Below are 21,046 nucleotides of genomic sequence, written 5' to 3'. Positions count from 1 at the left end.
ACTGTTAGGACAGAATGTCTGGGAACCCAAGGACACGGTAATTAGAATGCCCACAGAGGTCACACTTCCAGCCTAGGGAGAGAGGGCAGATGTCCTCTGAATGTGTTTGCATTATTCCTGTGGCTCTGGTCTGTGCCTAGAGAACATGACCAACCAGAGCCAGCGGCTCCTTCATGCTGCCTGGGCAGTCTCTGCCAGCAGAAGGGGAAGCAGAGAAACACTGCCTGCTGACTGCTCCCTCCACTGCTGTCTCCTCCCTTTGTCAGCTCACCCCACTCCTATGTCTTCCCAGCTAACTCAAGGCCTTCCTAGCAGGCAAATCTACATTGATCAATTCTGCCAAATAAGGGCTTGGAACAAAGGAGAATCAAGAGTCTAGGACCAGCAGTGGGGCTTAAGGAGCATGTGAAAACGCCTCACCCCTCACCAACATCAGCTCATGGGAAGGGCAGGGTTGAAGTCTGGGAGGAATGGTAAGGAGTAACAGGCTACTTTCCTCTGGATTGTTAGACTATTTTTTTTTAATGATTATTTATTTATTTTTGAGAGAGAGAGAGAGAGAGAGAGAGAGAGAGAGAGAGAGAGAGAAAAGAGAGAGAGCACGGGGAATGGCAGAGAGAGAGGGAGACAAAATCCCTAGCAGGCTCTGAGCTGTCAGTGCAGAGGCCAATGTAGGGCTCAAACTCATAAACTGTGAGATCATGACCTGAGCTGAAATCAAGAGTTGGATGCTTAACCAACTGAGCCACCCAGACACCCCTTGTTAGACTACCTCTGTTGCTATGCTGTCTCAATATTCTATGGTCTAGGCATGGCTTGGCAGAGTGCTAAATCTGAAAGGCAAAGAACAAAATGGGTTAAGAAATGCTAAGAAATAAGGAGTGAGGAAAAAATAAGGAAACAAGTAAAGCAGGTCAGCATTATTAAGTAAATATCACAGGCAGAGTGTGGTGGGGTTGGAGATGATTTCTGGGGTCCTGCCTTGTTAATATTAACAGAAACAATATTATTGTTTTACAATGTTAACAGAAACAATATTATTGTTTTACAATGTTAACAGAAACAATATTATTGTTTTACAATATTAACAGAAACAGGAAGTCAGGAAGATGAGCTGGTTTGGGGGGGAAATGAGTTCAGGTTTAGTTTAGGAGGACTGATTTGAGGTGATTGTAGACTATAAGGAAACACCTTAAAAAGCAGTGAGAAATGAGAGTCCTACACTCAGGAAGGACGTCAGGATAAAGACAAAATTGGGAAGTCATGTGAAATGTCACATGTATGCATCTTCTATTTTCTGGTACCCCTCCTCTCACACTAGCCCAGTCCTGCTTTACTTCTCATCTGGAATATTGAGGTAACTTCCTACCAGGCCTCCCAGCCTCCAGTTCAACTGATCTTACACATCACTGTTACATTACTCTTCTAAAAATGCAGTTCACTCCAGCGATCCCAAACCTTTAGCAGCTCTCTACTGCTCTCCCAACAAGGGATCTCAGTTCATCTTTCCACCTTGTTCCTAGAATCACCAACCAACTGCTCAGCCAACAATTCCTTGAACACACCCCACACCCCATGTCCCCTGCCTCCTTGCCTCTTTCTGGCTGTTCTTCCTGCTTGTAACGCACTCACCTATATCTGTGCCTCTTGAAATCCTAGCAACCCTCCAAGTCCTCTCTGAACCAGCACCTCTGTCATGAAGGCTGCTCTTTGTTTCTGCAACCAGACTCTCTCCTTGAAACTTCCTTTTACTCTGTGCTCCTCCTTTGGCACTTTTCATGGCTTTATTATAGCAATCTGTGTACCTGATATATTCCTTTATGACAACATAAACTTTTAAAGCCTAGAAGTTGTCTCAATGCACTGAGTAGCAAGGGTACCTGGCATGTATTAGGTACTTATATATATATATAAATGTGAATAAATGGGCATGCGTGAGTAGCTAGAGTCTCTAAAAGAGAGAGGATTAAAACAGCAGAGAGGCCCACGACGAACAACACTTGGGGAATATTCACATCTGGCAGGATGAAAGGATGAGCAAGGCTGGAAAAGGGGATTTGGAGCAAGCATCCCGATAGAACTCAACCCCCATCAGGAGCAGCCCACTGAGGGCGCGACTCACAGCGGACAGAGACACCAGCACCCTCTGGAACATGAATGAAGTGTCAGAGCGAATGTCATCTTCAAGGCTCTTCCCATATTCTGGCAAGAGAGCAAAGTTAGCTGCATCAGAGTAGAGTCCTGTCCAGCGCTGCGTCATGCTCCAGAACCATCTGTCCTCCCCAGGATCAGCCGGTTTACCGAAGCAGTTTGTTATGAGGGTTTTCAACCCCACACACAGTTTTTCCAAAACTGAACTCTTGTAAAATGGTCAAGGCAAGTTTAGCTTGTCATTATAGTAGAAACAATATGTTCCTGGTCCTTAAAATGAAAGGTCAAGAGGGCTGGGGCTGTACTCCTCCTCCTGCAGTTACTACTGTCCAGGAGTCTGCCCCCACCGTGGTTCTCAGTGATGGAAGGAACGGTGACTGTTGACTGGCACATGGAAAGGCAAACAGAGCAGAGTTTCTGAGCCTGTGTTTGGGGACATGCAGGGGGCTGTCAGACCCAAATTCTAGCAGCTTCCCACCAAGAGCTTCCCCAGAGAAGCTGAAGCCCTTCACAGCCCTTGGGTAGAAGATCCATTCAGCAGACATGGGGATTGGAGTGTTTAAACGAAGCTCCCAAGGTTTAGTATCTCCTGCCCTGAACACTTACCAAAACTCTTACTGTTTTGTTTCCTTTCTACCAGAGTAGTACATGGAAAACTCAGGGAAAAACAAATAAGTAAAATGGAGGGAAAAAGACTCCACAAAACTCCACCATAATCTAATCACCCAGAAATAATCATTGATACCATCTTGGTGAGTCTCCTTCCTCATTTTTCCTTATATACGTATGTTATTTTTCTTTTATTCTTTTTTTTTAAGTTTATTTATTGGGGTGAGGGAAGACAGCATGAGCGGGGGAGGGGCAGAGAGTGAGGAAGAGAAAGAGAATCCCGAGTAGGCTCCACGCTGTCAGTGCAGAGCCTGATGCAGGGTTTGAACTCATGAACCACAAGATTGTGACCTGAGCTGAAATCAAGAATAGGATGCTTAACCGACTAAGCCACCCAGGTGCCCCTGTTATTTTTCTTTTTTAAAAAAATGGCATCATAGCGTGCTATTTTATGATTTGTCTTTTTCACTTATCTATATACCATACCATTTAACAGAATTTAATAATATCCTTCAATATACATTTTGATGACTACATAATACTCCATTGTGTGGGTGCACCATATTTTGTTTAGTCAACCTGCTACTGATGGACATATTTAGCTAATATAAACAATACCAAATAAGCACCAAAGGATCTAAACCTTTGAGCAGTTTTTTTTTTTTTTTAATTACATTCTTAGGGCAAAAAGGCATATTATCTTTTAAAGACTCTTCATAAACATCATCCTCTGGAGATTTTTAAGAGGGGAATAAATGGCTATCTTTCTTAGGTGGCTGGAGGGTATACAGTCCAGTGTGGAGGTAAGAAGTTGGGCGAGAGAGCCCCTCCAGGGCATTCCCTGAAATGCTAAGATTCATTGGTGCCACCACTTTTGAACAAACATGTTTGATTCTCTGCTTGATAATAAGGAACAACTTTCAGGGTAATAAAACACTGTACTGGGAGTGGCATCTTCACCTAAGAAGTCTTGAGAAGCAAACAGATTGTCATTTGCCTAGACAGGAAACTGCCTAAAAGTGGAGCTTGGAACTAAGGATCCCTCATGGTCAGTGTTTGTAAGAATAAAGTATTTAAAAAAAAATTTTTTAATGTTTATGTATCATTTTGAGAGAGAGTGCAGAGAGAGAGAGAGAGAGAGAGAGAGAGAGAGGCAGAGTGTAGTGGGGAAGGGGAAGAGAGAGAGACACAGAATCTGAGGCAGGCTCCAGGCTGTCAACACAGAGCCTGACATGGGGCTTGAACCCATGGACTACAGACCACGGGATCAGGACCTGAGCTGAAGTCAGATGCTTAACTGACTTGAGCCACCCAGGTGCCCCTCTAAGAAGAAAGTTTAATCAGTAGGTAACTACCCACTGCTAGTTTACTTTTCAGATCACAGTGAAACCTCAGTGGGGCCCCTGAGAATGCTACATACGAAGCTGGTAGGTCTGGTTTATACGTCGGATCTCCTCAGGTGTTCGGGAGGCCAGGATCTCAATCAGGCAGCCCTCATCCGTGCCAGCTCCCTAAACACGAAACCCAGAGAAGAGGGAGTTATGAGTCAGTTTATAATGTTGAATCCCAGACACAGAGGCATATAACCAGGAATCTGCAGAGAAAAAAGCAACCTATTGGGTTCTAGCAACAGGATTTGCTAATTTTTAAGTTGTCCTGCCCAAATTCCAATGTTTACCATAATTGTTTTTAATAATAACAAACATTTATGGGCTGTTTCTATCAGCTGATTATCTTGCCAGGTTATGGACAGTGTCTGCCCTCTAGAGGCTTAATCTTTCCTTGACTTCCCCTGTACTTTTTTTTTTTTTTTTAATTTATTTGTTTTGAGAGAGAGACCGTGCAGATGTGCATGCAGGGGAGGGGCAGAGAGAGAGGGAGAGAGAGAATCCCAAGCAGGCTCCATGCCTGACACAGGGCTCAATCTCACAACCTGAGATGATATCAAGAGTCCAATGCTTGGGGCACATGGGTGGCTCAGTCTGTTATGCATCTGACTCTTGATTTTTGCTCAGGTCATCATCTTATGGTTAGTGAGATTGAGCCCCACATGCGGCTCTGTGCTGACAGCGTGGAGCCTGCTTGGGATTCTCTCTCTCTCTCCACCCCTCCCCAGCTCATACTCTCTCTCTCTCTCGCTCAAAAATAAACATTAAAAATTTTAAAAAGAGTCTGACTAAGCCCCCCAGTTGCCTGCCTCCCCCATCCCCGTACTTTTCCTTTGAAAGGCAGAATCTTCTGGCAAAGACTTACCTCTTTGCTTTCCCAGAGCCTAGCCGAGAACCTTCCACAAGGCTATTTACTGGCATGTTCGGGGAGGAGGGTAACTGTATTTGAATTTTGTAGTTGGTCATTAAAAACAGTCAGCCTAGGGCTAAGGCACAGTGGATCTAGCACTGAGGGAGGCTGAGAACCCTTTCTGCCAGTAGTAAGCCTCTGGCAGCCCCAGAGGCTCCACTGTGTCAGCCATGAAGTTTCGTGTCTCAAAAGCAGCTAACATGACAAGAACGGTCCTGAAGCTGCACCACAAGCACAACTCTAACCACTCCCCGTGGAGCCACAGGAAAGAGCAAATGATTGCATAACTTTATGGAGAACAGCTTTGAAGTTTACAATTGCTATAATGTAATGTCATGTTTTCGAGTTGTCATCAGTGAAGGAAAATCTTTCTCCTCAACCTCTCCCTCCCCACTCCCACAGGGTTTTTGTCACTTTCTTGAGGAAGCTGGTCCGTGGCTGCAGAAGAAGAGGGACACACACCTTCATGGCCCGTCGCAGCTCCTGCACATCATACAGCACGGTGGGCGTCATCATTCCCACAATCACCCGCTCAAAGTTGCCACTCAGTTCTGACTTCAAGTCGTCTATCAGGTCCTGCAAGGCAAGCAAGTGGCTCTGTTTAACTGCCATGCTAACTTAAACCAGCCCGGCCGCTCTCAGAGTGTGGTCCGGGATGCCTGGGGTCTCCAGACTCCTTCAGGAGGCCTGCAAGGTCAGAGCTCTCCTCATGATAACACTAAGACATTATTTGCGTTTTCATTGTCATTCTCTCCCATTTGTACAGAGGAGTTTTGCAAAGGCTACTTGACATACCTACATTTCTACAATTCTGTTAAAAGGCTATTAAAATGCCCTCTTCCAAGTACATATCTGTACAAGACCAGATTTTCTTCCTATACTTCAACCAAAACCATGTATCACAACAAACGATGCAGAAGCATATATGAGAATCCAGCTGTCTTCCATTAAAGCAGGCGTTAAAGAACTTTGCAAAATGTAAAAGAATGCCAATTTGCTCACTAAATGTTAATGCTTTGGAATATATAGCTATTTTTCATTAAAATGTTATTTATATTAATATGTAATATATGTATTGTTTTTTAAAATAAATTAACGAATACATATTTTAATGCCTCAGTTTTAATTTTTAGTATGGTAAATATCAATAGATATATTCCACAAAAACAAAAAAAGTCCTCAATAAGAGTGTAGAAGGGTCTTGAGATCAAAAAGTTTGTAGACACTGACTTAAATGTATTCACTCACTTAGCAATATACTTTGAATATATTTCCAAGTCAATAATCACGTATGACATTTTTAACAGCTGCTGAAATTTCTATATGTAGATGCAATATAATTTATTTAATCAGTCCCTTGTTTCTATTTTTGTGCCATTATGTACACACACATTTAGCTATATCTTTGGGATCATTCATGATTATTTCTTAAGATTCAATTCCTAAAAAGAAATGTAATTCTTTGGACAAAGGACCAAATTCTAAAGATGTTCATTTACATTTCCTCCTAGAACAGGTCAGAGAGTTTAAGACCCTGCTCAAGATCAACCAAAATAAGGAGGTGAGATACCGTTTAAGTCAGATCTCTGATTCTCACAAACCTGACTGCACAGCCCTCCCTATATTTCAATCTCTTGTGCATATTTTTAGGTCACATCCACACATAGTGAATGAATGAATGAATGAATGAATGAACAAATAAATTAGGGCTCAACTCATTAATGTTGGTCATCTTAACAAACTGTCATCAGATTAGCTTAGTTCTGAGGCTAACTATTCCAGTTCACGCATTACATGCATGTTCACACTCGTTTATGCTCAATAAAGGACTCTGGGATGGAGAAGAGTTTCAAATGCTCAAAAGATAGTCTGAGCTATGAATAATCCCACTCCCTACTGGGGTCCCAGCCAAGGTTTGCTTGCAGATGTGCTGGGGAATGCTGAGCCAGCTCTGTCCCAGCCAGGAGCTTAGGGCCAGTCTTCGAGAAACAGCTGCAGTCTGACTGGCTGTAAGGTTCTCCAGGATAGAAATTTTTATCAGAGTTACTGTACTCTGAGACCTAGAACACTCATTGATAACATTTCCTCACTCAGTAAAAAGATTCACCACACAGATAGGTTTTCAGTGATGAGGAAAGATTGGGTGGAATGGCTCTGGTGAGTGAATTATTGAAAACAAGAGTTTGAAATAGGGTCCCCCGGGGGTGTAGGATTCAAACCAGAAGGGGTGAGTGAACACCCCATGAATCCATAAGCTAACAAATTATATACATAGTCACAACCCCATTCTAGAATTTGAGGGGGTGTCCCCCAACTGAGAATCATCAAAGGAATGATGGGTTTATGTGGAAGAGTCAAAATAGACTAAATCCTAGGAGAGCCTATTCAAAACAAACTAGATTTAAATACTGTTTTATCCACCGTGGCCTAAAAGAAGGCTGACCAGGATCAGGAAAGCAACGCTGGAGGCTCAGCCCTGCCTGGCTCACAAGGGCGGTGGTGGAATCCACTGAGCAACCAAGTCCCTACAAGAGGCTGGGTGGGAAGACACCAAGGTTGGCTTGAGCTCTGGGAACCAAGGGCTCCCAGAAATCACTCCTGGCTAAGGACAGTGGAGGTAACATGCTGAAACTGTTTTTTCTTAAGAACATCTTTAAATGAGGCAAGGGTCCACCTTTTGAAAACACAAGGCCACTTCCAGAGTCTAGATCGGGAAGAGACCCCGGGAAGCTGCGGCCTACCCTGCCGATGGTGGTCTTATAGGCCGTCCTGATTTCCTGGCGCTGGGCCGTGCTGCGGTAGGCAAGGACGCTGATGATGGCATCTTCGTCTGTGCCTGGCAGAGAGTGGGGACAGTGAGTGAGGTGCTTTGAGAGAGGAATGAAAAAACAGGTTCCTGCGAGGACACTGGCGTTACCCAAACTTACACCTTTTTAACAAAAGAGGTCCTTGTTCGGTAGGTTTGTCTATTTTTGGGGGGAACCAGACACTAGATGTGAGTCTTGGCCCTCCTTTAATCAACTTTTTACCACTGAACAAAGAAGCTAACTTGTCTGAGCATGTTTCCTTACCCGTAAATGTAAGTGATCATAGCACTTTCCCTTACAGAGCTGCTGCAAGCGGTCAACAAAACAAGCACGTGACTTCCTTAGCACAATGCCCCACAGTTACTAAATATTCACTAAATGCTGACTGGCATCGGACTTTTCCCCCTCCTCTGCAATTCTCTTCATGTCTTTGGTTCTCCTGGATCTTCTATGTTCTTGCCTTTTCTCTCCTCATTTTTTAAAAAAGTTTATTTATTTTGAGAGAGCGAGCGCACGCATGTGCAAGTGGGGGAGGGGCAGAGAGAGAGGGAAAGAGAATCCCAAGTAGGCTCCACATTGTCAGTGCACAGCCAGACAAGGGGCTTGAACTCACGAACCAAAAGATCATATCCTGAGCTGAGCTTGGAAGCTTAAGTGACTGAGTCACCCAGTTGCCCCTTCTCTCCTTATTTTTAATCTTGTTATCATTTCCTCTGAGTTTGGAAACAATTCAGACTCTCACTCACCACTTTGCAGTTTTTTTTTTTAATTTCAGTATAATTAACATATAGTATGACATTAGTTTCAGGTGTACAATATAGTGATTCAACACTTCCATACATCAGTGAGTGCTCATCACTAGTGCACTCTTAATCCCCTTCACCTATTTCACCTGGCAGGGTTTTATGGGTTGCTCATTGCATGCACTGTACTTAGAGATCCATAAATGTGTTTTTCATTTCAAAGCTCTCTTTCCTGACCTCAGATGGTTCCCTTTTTATAATTGCTGATGAGTTCCCACCACGCAATATCCTACCAAAACTTTATAATGAGAATTACAAGTTTTCAATGGCTTAAATTTTGCCTGCCTGTTTCTTGAAGCAGCTTTTACCAGGGGAGTCGGGGGGGGGGGCTTTATTCTGATTTTTCAAAACTGGTGCCTCGTCTTAGTAACAGCTAGATGTTCATGTATGTTGGGTGAGTTTTCTGCTTCCCCATGGTTCATCCTGTATGGGGAGTTGTGATGGACTAGAGAAGAACTTCTATTGGGATATTTCAGAGAGAAATGAAAAAAATATAGATTTACCAGAGTCATTCTTTGCAAGCTTAGAGATCCAGAAAAGTACAAGCTATAGGGAGGAAGCTGTAAAACTTTGTTTACACATCTTAGGGACCTACTTTCTGTTCTCTTGAAAAGAAGAAGAAGGAAGAAGAAGAAGAAGAAGGAAGAAGAAGAAGAAGGTGGTGGCGGCGGAGGAGGAGGGGGAGGAGGAGGAGGAGAAGAAGGAGAAGGAGAAGAGGTATAGTACATACAACCATCCTGTTCTCCTTCAGAACTTTCAGCGGGAAAAGGTCCATTTTATGCCCACCCCTGTTTCTGTAAAAAACACCATTTTTCTCCTTTCAGTCAAGTTTGAACCCTCAAAACAGCTTTGATTTTTTTTAATTTTTTTTTAATTTTGAGAGGGAGAGAAAGGAGCAAGTGCACAAGCAGGAGAGAAGGGCAGAGGCAGAGAGAGAGAATCTCAAGCAGATTCCATGCTCAGCACCGAGCCTGAGGTGGGGCTCAACCCCATGAACTGTGAAATCATGACCTAAGCAGAAATGAAATCAAGAGTCAGCCACCCAGGTGCCCCATAGCTTTTTTTTTTTTTTTTTTTTTTTTTTACTGCCCTCTCATCCTCCACATTCAAATTTCTTGCCAAGACATACAAAATCTAACTCTAAAATCTTTTTTGCATCTGCCCCCTCTTTGATTCCTACCACTACCACTCCAATTCAGGATTTTAGGGTCTTAGACAACTGCAAAGTCTGCTAACTGGTATTCTTACCTCCCTCCTAACTGGTCTTTCCAAAGTCTTGTCAGATTCATTTTCCTATAAAGAAAAACTCTGATGGTGTCTCTCCCCTGCTCAGGAATACACAAGGGCTCCCCACTGTCTGCTGGATTTACTACAGGAATGGCAGTCTGGCACTTGAGACTTTCTGCAATATCCCATTCGCTATTGTAACTATCCACACGAAAGGATACCAGGCAGCCAAATTCACAGACTTAGCTCTTCAATTATTATACTTGATCCAACTGTACTACACTCCTTTCTCCTGACCTCCTTCATTCCCAGTCTACTGGTTTGTATGTCTCCCTAATTGTTCCACGTAGTGTCATGATTGTGGCACTGGTTTCCTGGCCAGTGCCTTTGGGCCATCCCCCCATGCCTATGATTCTACAGATGGTCTTCTCAGTAGCAACCCCAGGACCTCCCTTTGGTAGCAGCCACCTCCTGCTTTGCAAATACCTCCTGCCACAAGCCACCTTTCTGTGTATTTACTGTGACTCCCCTAAGCCTCAGCTAAACTGGAAAATGGGACAGTGCTCACACTCACCCCATGCCCTTTGCTTATGCTATTCCACTCACCCGAAACACATTCTCTCTTATCTCTACTGAAACAACTTATCTCCCAAAGTCCCTCTCAAATTCTGCATCCTCCAAGAAGTTTTGCCTGATGCTCCCAAATTAAATGCGATCTCCTTTCTGAACCTAGTGGGATCTTATTTGCACCCCTCCTATCACTATCATATTATGATAGCTATTATATTATTATAGTTGTTTCCATGCATGCCTTACCCATCTAGCATCCATGGACTAGCTGACTAGGTTCTTTTTTTTTTTAAGTTTTTATTTACTTATTTGAGAGAGAGAGAGAGTGGGAGGGAACAAGTGGGGGAGGGACAGAGTGAGAGGGGGACTGAAGGGGCTCTGTGCTGACAGCAGAGAGCCTGATGCGGGGCTTGGACCCACTAACTGAGATCATGACCTGAGCTGAAGTCAGAGGCTTAACTGACTGAGCCACCCAGGCGCCCCTGGACTAGGTTTTAAAATGCTTGTCTCCTCCAACTGTCTGCCTTGCATTGGTCCACACAGCAGACACTGACAAGAATTGGCTATCAAATGTCTCCTGACTTTTATTTTGAGAATTCTGAATGCCATGTGGTCCACATTCTGAACTATAGTGTTCTTGCTATATACCAAAGAAGCAGGATAACATGGAAAAAGGATGGGCCATGGACATTTTCCATCTTATTTATGAAGAAGGGAAAATGAGAAGGACGTTAGATTCAGAACAATCTGTTCAGAGGTGGGCAGCAGGATAGTATAGTGACGTAAACTACAGCTCTGGAGTCAGACTGCCTAGGTCTGACTGCCTGGAATTGCCTAGAAACCTGACTCTCACACTTACTAGCTCCGAGATGTTGGGCACATTAGCTAACCTCATTACCTAACCTCTCTAACTCTCAACTTCCCATCAGTAAAACAAACTGTTGATTGTTATAATCCCCATAATGTGTTTGTAGATAATCTATGTAATGCATTGTGTCTGATGCATAGTAGAATTTAATAAACATTCTCTATTATTGTTGTTGTCGCTGTTGCTGTTAGTAACACTGGGGCTAACTAAAATGAGCTCTTTGGGAGGAGAAAAATTGGGAAATAAAGTTGTGTGACCAAATGTTTTTATCCAAATATCTCAAGGAGATTATAATAGCAGCTACAAACCATGGGCACTTCTCTGGCCAAATGTCCACCCAGGCAAGAGGCTAACCCAGGGCAGCCTGCGGTATGCCCACATGACTACACCCACCAGAGGCCTCTGCCTGCTGTGGCTTCGTTCCACTTCTTAGGTGACTTAACTTCCCTGGGTCTCAGTTTTACATCTGTGAAATGGGGTGAAAATAACAATAGCAATAGACGCTTTCACTAAATTACTGGGTTGTTGTGTATACCCATTGAAATAATATTTGTGAAAGTGCTTTGTAAACCTTACGACACTGTACATGTACGGCACTAATTGGAAAACAAATACATTTCTCAAGTTTTACATATAGATTCATATGGTTGTAATGCAAAACAGATTTAAATAATTTGGGCAATCCAGAATGAGTGCCTTAAATGTTAAATTCTGTAATATGAGTAACTAATGTCCTCCTGTCCCATTTGTCTTGAAAAGCCAACTTGTTCCCACTGTATTTTCTTAGAGACCTACTCATTTTTTTTGCCAGTGGACACAGCACCCTTTGTGTGACTCTGTGATATACAACACACAAGAGAGTGTTTACCCCCATGGGACACTTACCAAGCCCCTTCATGGCCTTCCTCAGGGTTTGGGCATCTTCGGTGGCACTGAATCCTGAAGCAGCTTTGACGGTGCCTCCTTTGGATGCCTGAGCACACAGAGAAAGATGTGACTGAGAGCCATCATCTCATTCAGCACATACCTGCTGAGCACCTACCATGGGTCAGACACTATTCTAACTGCTGGGGATATGGCAGTGAGCGTGAGAGATGAGGCAAAATTAAACTACTGGGACTGCACCGAAATAAAAAGCTTTTGCACAGTGAAGGAAACCACCAATAAAACAAAGCCACAACCCACTGAATGGGAGAAGATATTTGCAAATGATATGTCCATTAAGGGGTTAATATCCAAAAAATATACATTGTTTATTCAACTCAACACCAAAAAAACAAAAAAACAAAAAAACAAAAAAACAAAAACAGAACACCAATAAATCCAATTAAAAATGGGCAGAAGACATGAATAGACATTTTCCCAAATAAGACATATGTATGGCCAACAAACACAAGAAAAGATGCTCAACATCACTCATCATTAGGGAAATGCAAATCAAAACAAAAACAAGCTATCACCTCACACCTATCAGAATGGCTAAAATTAAGAACACAAGAAACAACAAGTGTTGGTGAGGATGTAGAGAAAAAGGAACCCTCATTGCTGCTGGTGGAAATGCAAACTGGTACAGCCCCTGTGGAAGATAGTTTGGAGGTTCTTCAAAAAAGTAAAAATATAACTACCATATGATCCAGTAATTACACTACTGTTATTTATCCAAAGACTGAGAATATTAATTGAAAAAGATATATGCACCCTATGTTTACTGCAGCATTATTTACAATAGCCAAGATATGGAATCAACCCAAGTGTCCATCCATATAGATGAATGGATAAAAAAGATGTGGTATATATAATGCAATGGAATGTTACTCAGCTATAAAAAAGGAATGAAATCTTGCCATTTGCAGCATGGATCTAGACACTATTATGTTAAGTAAGTCAGTCAGAGAAAGACAAATACTATAGATGCCACTCACATGTGGAATTTAAGAAACAAATGAATGAACAAAAAACCAATCTTAACTCTAGAGAACAAACTGATGGTTACCAAAGGGGGGGGGGGATGAGGGAAATAGGTGAAGGGGATTAAGAGTACTCTTATTATTATGAGTACTGAGTAGAGAATTGTTGAATCACTATATTGTACACCTGAAACAAATGTAACACTGTATGTTAATTATACTGGAATTTTTAAAAATAAATACATAAAAAATAAAAATTAGTTAGCCTGACCCTCTTCAAATAAAAATTAAAAACTAAAAACATCAGCAAATAAAACACAGGCTAATGACCAGTAGGGACCATCTCAGTTGGATTATGATTTAGAGATAATTTACTGATTAAGATCAAGGTGCCCTGGATATTGTGAATGTATTTACTGATGTATTTATATGTGATTTATGTGGTGGAAGGTAGTGTAGAGAAATACATATAACTAAATATAAAAAATAAATAAGTAGTTGTGGAAATTCAGTGACAGGGTATAAAACACAGAAAACTAAAGTGAAACTAGGGAGGTGGGAAGGAAAACAATGCAAACCTTAAGAGCCTGTGTAGTTGTTAGAGGGAAGCCACAGATTTTTCTGCACAGAAGCCAAAGTAAGAGGGAATTGTAATCGGCAATGAGACTCACTGGGTCTATAAAAGGAAAAGAGACCAGTTGTCCAAGAAACGCCCAGCTTCTCTTTGTACTGAGTTTACAGAGAGGACATCTGCATTACTAGAGCTCTCTGGGCTCCCTGATTTAGCAATAGGGGGTAGAATCAAACTAGCTTTGGTTTTAAATATATCTTTCCCTCTGTGTCTGACACTAAGCATTATAAAGGCCTTTAGCAACCTATGTTTTGATATTCTGAATTCTGTTTTCTTTTCTTTAAAAATGACCTAATTAGGGTGCCTCAGTGGCTCAGCTGGTTAAATGTCTGACTCTTGGTTTCGGCTCAGGTCATGATCTCATAGTTTGTGGGTTCGGGTCCTGCATCAGACTCCGTGCTGATGGTGCAGAGCCTGCTTCAGACATTCTCTCTTCCAGTCTCTCTGCTACTCTCCCACTTGCTCTCTCTCTCAAAATAAATAAATGCAATACTTTTTAAATGACCTAATTACTCATAACAGCACTAAAATTGTTCTGCCTCATCTCCTTTCCTTTAGTTAATCTGTCAGGTGTCTGCCATTATGGTGTGCATTTGATTGGCTTAGATTGCAATGGAGAAGGATCTAAGTGATATTCTTTTTTTTTTTTTAATTAAAAACTGTATATTTATTTATTTTGAGAGAGAGAGCATGCATGCAAGCAGGGGAGGGGCAGAGAAAGAGGGAAAGAGAAAAAGAATCCCAAGCAGGACGTGGGGCTCTAACTCATGAACCATGAGATCATGACCTGAGCCAAACCCAAGAGTCAGCCTCTCAACGGAATGAGCCACCCAGGCAACCCTAAGTGATATTCTTGGTGCCCAGATGTCAATAGAGTTTACACTGAGATAAATACCTTCCTTTGTCCTTAGCTGGTGCTATGTGCTTTTAAGATGCTAAGAGCTCACAAGCTGAGGGTAAGAAGAGATAGCCAAGGCTAAATTTAGGGCTCAGGTCACATAGTAAGTCTAGTTTTCCTGACTTTCCTGATAATGCCCCTTTTGTTAAATGGTGGTAGGATGTTATGGTGATGGGAGGCAATAGAACAGGGAGATGATATGAATTACTGCAAAGGGAGAAGGGTATTACATCTCATATAAGCCTTGGTTAAAATGTGCCCATAGCCTTGTGCCCATGATCCAGTAAAATCTAATATTCATGGAGACAATTCTGTCTCTTCTACATCACTCTGGGGGTCACAAACACTACAAAGGGAATTCTAATATTGGGGGAGATTTCATTTGTGGGTACTTTGCAAAGGGGACACCATGGGCTACAGTGAGGGGTAGTAAAGCTTAGTAGGAGGGACACAGACATCGGAGTGGGGATAGACCTGGCTTTGAGTCTTGGCTTCAACCCTTTCTAGCTATGTTGTCTATAGGGGAAGTTTTATTTTTCTCACCTGCACATTAAGAATAATGATATCCACTCACACAGTTGTTGTAATAATGAAGCAGAATAATATAACAAAGCACCTAGCACAGAGTCCAGCAAACAGAATACCCTAAAACAAAAACTCAAACTCAATGGCTATCATCATCACCACTATTATTAAATATGACTTAGGGGCGCCTGGGTGGCTCAGCCGGTTAAGCGGCCGACTTCGGCTCAGGTCATGATCTCGAGGTCCGTGAGTTCGAGCCCCGCATCGGGCTCTGTGCTGACAGCTCGGAGCCTGGAGCCTGTTTCAGATTCTGTGTCTCCCTCTCTCTGACCCTCCCCCGTTCATGCTCTGTCTCTCTCTGTCTCAAAAATAAATGTTAAAAAAAAAATATGACTTCAACAACATCTCTACAGTAAATAGAAGAGTGAGATTCTTATATCTATTTCTGACAATATCTCTTAACGTAAGCTTATGTGGCAATGATGCCAAAGCAAAATCCAGAATCGAGCATCTGTACAGGTAGCAAAAACAGTGTAGAATATATCTAAGGCTCTCTGATGATTTAACTTGATCCAAAGATATAACATCGACCATCTAAAAGGATAGAGGCAGTTCCTGGGTGGCTCAGTCAGTTAAGTGTTCGACTTCAGCTCAGGTCATGATCTCACAGTCGTGAGTTCAAGCCCTTCATCCAGCTCTATGCTGACAGCTCAAAGCCTAGAGCCTGCTTTGGATTCTGTGTCTCCCTCTCTCTCTGCCTCTCCCCCACTGCGTTCTGTCTCTGTCAAAAAAAATGAATAAACATTAAAAAATTTTAAAAAAATAAAGGAATAAAAGATTTCTATGCCCTTAGGGTGGTTCTCTAGTAAGTCAGACTTTGATCACTGTGGCTTACATCAAGTCCATCCAAAGGCCTTAGGTACCAGAGAGTGTGGGCCTTATCTGCTGAAAATCCAAACTTTCACCTACTATATTTATCTAGATATCTAGGTAAAATGCTAGATATATTATATATCTAATATAATCAGCATCTAATACTTAGTCACCTCCCTCTATACACCTGACAGAGGGAAGTAGAAATCAATGAAATTAACTTCCTTGGGCACTATTACAGGCTGAATTGTAACCTCCCCGAAAGATATGTTGAAGTCCTAACCCCAGCATCTCGGAATGTATCCTTATTTGGAAATAGGGTCATTGCAGATGTAATTAATTAAATTAAGATGAGGTCATTCTGGGGGCGCCTGGGTGGCGCAGTCGGTTAAGCGTCCGACTTCAGCCAGGTCACGATCTCGCGGTCCGTGAGTTCGAGCCCCGCGTCAGGCTCCGGGCTGATGGCTCAGAGCCTGGAGCCTGTTTCCGATTCTGTGTCTCCCTCTCTCTCTGCCCCTCCCCCGTTCATGTTCTGTCTCTCTCTGTCCCAAAAATAAATAAAAAACGTTGAAAAAAAAATTTTAAAAAGATGAGGTCATTCTGGAGTAGGGTCATTCTGGAGTGAGGTCATTCTGGAGTGAGGTCATTCTGGAGAGCCCCTAATCCAACATGGTTGGTGTCCATATAAGAAGAAGGCATTAAAAAAAAAAAAGAAAGAAAAAAGAAAAAACCATGGGCACCTGGGTGGCTCAGCTGGTTAGGCATCCAACTTCGGCTCAGGTCATAATCTCATGGCTTGTGAGTTTGAGCCCCACATTGGGCTCTGTGCTGACAGCTCAGAGCCTGGAGCCTGCTTCGGATTCTGTGTCTACCTCTCTCCCTGCCCCTTGCCTACTCATGCTTGCTCTCTCTCTCTCTCTCTCTCACAAAAATAAGTAGACATAAAAAAAATAAAAGATTAAAAAAAAAAGAAGACGGCACATGATGACACGCACAGGAGTTAAGCAGCAGAAAGCCAAAGGATGCCTAAGACTGCCAGCAAACCACCAGAAGCTAGAAAGAGGCAAGGAAGGACTTCCCTACAGGTTTTAGAGGGATCCTGGCCATGGCAACACCTTGATTTTGGGTTTCTGGCCTCCAGAGCTGTGAGACATCCAATTTCTATTATTTTAAGCCACCCAGTTTGTAGCACTTTGTTATGGCAGCCCTAGGATATGAATACAGGTACTTTAATTCTTCTAGTGTGTATCAGTAGCAACAAGCAAACTGGTGATTTGCTGTCAAAATTCCAACATGGCCTAACTTAGCCGCTGGCTCCACTATGAGACAGCTTTCCGAGTGAAATACTCCACAGGGTTCTTTTGGAGCTTCAGTATTGAAAAAATTTTGGATGGTGCCCAAACTCTGCAGTCGACTTTAACACAAACTGCATTGCTGAGGGACGTTACTGTGGGATTAAAACTAATATCTAACAAGATGAATCGATGGAGGGATTTGCAAAGATGTTTCAGCTTATCAATTAACATTCTTAGTGACTCATTCTTCCCAGAAAAAGATAAACTGAGAAAATTTGTTCTGGTTAGCCCTAAAGTCACTGTATTGATCAAATTCCAAGGCATAATGTACTATTATCTGTTCTGGGAAGCCAAAGGAGTCTCAGGAGGGATTCTTGTGGCAGCAAAGGAAACAGGGGTGATGTAGGAAAGAATAACAAAAATGAGCAGCTAGAAACAGGTGTTAGATCACAATCAATGAAATATTATTCAGTTATTACAATAATCAGGAAGGTAATAATGTCAAAAACTGGAATACAATACACTGGCATATTGTAGGTTCACAACCTCCTCAGGAGCTTTCTGGGTATAATCTGAAACCTAGCCCCACAGGCAGAGAGCAGGCAGAGACTGAAGAAAGAGGCAGGCCCCTCCACGTCTGTAGGTGGCCCTTTTAACATTAGCAAAAGGAACTTACATATGAGGCTCGTCTTGGGCTGCAGCAAGACAAACTGATCCCTGCACTCATCCTCCAAATCTTAAAACTTTATAAAGAGGTCCTAAATGGGCTCAGTCACATACACTGTGCAGCTGTCTTCAACACATTGCCATCTCAGGGCTATATCCTTGGAGCAGCCTCTGGGAGCATAAGTGGGACCCACATTCCAAAAGCAGGGGAAGGAGTGAGGAGCCTTCGATTGGCCAGGTCCAGCTTATGGGTCAGTCAGTGGTTATGTCTTTTTTGAAGATGATCCCCCAACAAATACTAATCAGCAATAAAAAAGGAATCAAGGAACAAACTGCTGATACTTACAGCAACAAGGATGGATTGCCAAAAATATAACACCCAGCAAAAGAAGCCAGACGTAAAAGAGTACATATTCTATGATGCCATTGATAGAATGCTCTAGAACAGTTGAAGCTAATCTATGATAATAACAATCAGAAGAGAGGTTACATTTCTGGGGTGGAGTGGAAGTAGCATGGGAACTGACTCAGAAGAGCATAAATGAACTTCCTGGAGTGAGGAAATGTTCTAGCTTCTTTAAAAAAAAAAAAGTTTATTTATTTATTTTGAGGGGAGGGAGGGCATGAGCAGGGAAGGGGCAGAGAGACAGGGAGATAGAGACAATTCCAAGCAGGCTCTGCACTGACAGCACAGATCTATGCAGAGTTCAGTCCTACAAACCGTGAGATCATGACCCAAGTTGAAATCAAGAGTTGGATGTTCAAGCAACTGAGCCACCCAGGTGCCCCTGTTCTATCTATCTTGATAGAGGAGTAGGTTATATGGTCCATATATTTGTCAAAACTCATCTACCAGTAACCTTAAGAGTGGTGCATTTCACTATATGTAAATTAAACATTTTAAAAATCTTTTAAATATTTGAATACGGTAGCTTTAAAATTTTTTTTTTAACGTGTATTTATTTTTGAGACAGAGAGAGACAGAGCATGAACAGGGGAGGGTCAGAGAGAGAGGGAGGCACAGAATCTGATACAGGCTCCAGGCTCTGAGCAGTCAGCACAGAGCCCAACACGGGACTCGAACTCATGGACCTCGAGATCATGACCTGAGCCAAAGTCAGACGCTTAACCGACTGAGCCACCCAGGCGCCCCTGGTAGCTTTTAAAATATATTTTCAGAGCACCTGGGTGGCTCAGTCAGTTGAGCATTCAACTTCATCTCAGGTCATGACCTCATGGTTCGTGGGTTCTAGCCCCGCATCAGGCTCTGCACTGACAGCTCAGAGCTTGGAAGCCTGCTTTGGATTCTGTGTCTCACTCTCTCTCTCTGCCCCTCCCCACCTTATGCTCTCTCTCTCAAAAATAAAATAAACACAAAAACATTTTGTTTTTAGAAATGTATCATATGGTCATTGTAGAGATTTGGGAAATTAAAAAAAAAGAATTAAGAAGAAAATGAAAACAGCCATAATTCCACCATCTAGAATAAATGATTTTAATATGCCACAAAATATAATATAAACATGTTAGCAAAGTGAAGATTATAATGAATACATAATTGTTATTGATGCTTATTACTACTGTTTGAAAATTATTACACATGTGAGTAGGGTCTAAAATAAAATGATGGACAACAATTGGGAATTACAATATTGTGACTATGTTGTGTTTTTCCTACTCTTTAAAAATGTCTTTTATCTGTCCAATAAATAACAGCGATGATGGAAAACAGGCCCTAGGAGGAAAGATGAGAGCAACTGAGGTAATTTTCCTCGAGTGGAAAGCACACTAAAAGGTCACTTGGTTACAGGCTTTGCATATCGGAAGCCTGTGAGCTTATTGCAGACAGAAAGACTGTCCCATTAACTTTGAGTCCCCTGAGCCAAGTACCACATCTGGCACAAAGTCAGGACACCGTAAAACTTTCTTTTTTTAAATTTTTAATGTTTATTTATTTCTGAGAGAGAGATAGACAGCAAGTGGGGGAGGGGCAGAGAGGTAGGAAGACACAGAATCTGAAGCAGGCTCCAGGCTCTGAGCTGTCAGCAAAGAGCGGGGCTCGAACCCACCAACGGCAAGATCATGACCTGAGCCAAAGTCAGATGCTTAACCGACTGAGCCATCCAGGCACCCCTAAAGGAAATGAATTTTAAAATAATGCATAGAGATTTGGAGTAGATATGAGCAAGGTTTTGACTGTCAGGGATGATGAAGAAAATTGTAGAATGTCTAATGTAAAACAATGTTATGAGTCTATTACCAGTTGTTCAAGATAGTTTACACGTCTATCTTCCTAAAGGAGGCCATTTAACGCTGGTGGAAACTCTGGGCCTCTCCAGGTGTAAGATTCTATTGCTATTATTTCTGCTGAGAAGACCAGGAACCAGAACCACCTGCCTGTTCAGATAACCTTATTTGGGTGGGAGAAGGAGAGCAGATGGCCAGCCTCAGGTAGAGCCTATTTGCAGCTAGGAGGCTCAGCTTCCACAACAGCATTGAACTTTGTGGAACTCTCAAAGGGATCCAATTCCCTGCCTGTCCCAAAGATCAGATAATGAAACTCTGAGGAGTCCAGTCACAGCCAAAAACAGGAGGCAGATGACAAGACCATATGGCTAACAAACACCCTTGATAAGGCTGATGAGGTTACACCAAAATGTGAATGGCACTTGTCTCCCAAAGGTAGAACCTGTGGGGTTTTTATTTTTCTTTTTTATTTGCAGAAAATTCCTAAAATGAACATGTAGTACCCCCGCAGAGATAAAACTACAACTTATTTCTGTATCTCAGGATGTCAGACAGATTAAATGGATTATCTTTTGAATTAATTTTCAGGGTCAAATTACTCACCACCCCTGAAAGAAATTAAAATAGTGCTTAAAAAAAAAAAAGGAAAGAAAGAAACTGCCTTTTCATTT

General features: G+C 42.3%; 1 protein-coding gene across 3 annotated transcripts in view; it reads right to left on the bottom strand.

Annotated features, from left to right (window-relative positions):
• Window positions 1-21,046, bottom strand: part of ANXA4 (annexin A4) — a 159,285-nt gene that overhangs the window by 14,576 nt on the left and 123,663 nt on the right. For all 3 annotated transcript variants that reach the window (XM_053200721.1, XM_027072294.2, XM_027072293.2), the window contains 5 exons: window positions 12,219-12,306; window positions 7,800-7,894; window positions 5,521-5,634; window positions 4,181-4,271; window positions 2,123-2,202 (listed from right to left, as the gene is read on the bottom strand). In XM_053200721.1, the coding sequence (XP_053056696.1) occupies window positions 2,123-2,202; window positions 4,181-4,271; window positions 5,521-5,634; window positions 7,800-7,894; window positions 12,219-12,306 (468 nt within the window). The remainder of the gene's footprint in view (window positions 1-2,122; window positions 2,203-4,180; window positions 4,272-5,520; window positions 5,635-7,799; window positions 7,895-12,218; window positions 12,307-21,046) is intronic.

This window comes from Acinonyx jubatus, chromosome A3, assembly GCF_027475565.1.
Source record: "Acinonyx jubatus isolate Ajub_Pintada_27869175 chromosome A3, VMU_Ajub_asm_v1.0, whole genome shotgun sequence".
In the NCBI taxonomy this organism is placed as follows: Eukaryota; Metazoa; Chordata; class Mammalia; order Carnivora; family Felidae; genus Acinonyx; species Acinonyx jubatus.
Note: the sequence above shows the minus strand (reverse complement) of the source record. Positions and strands in the feature narration are given on the sequence as shown.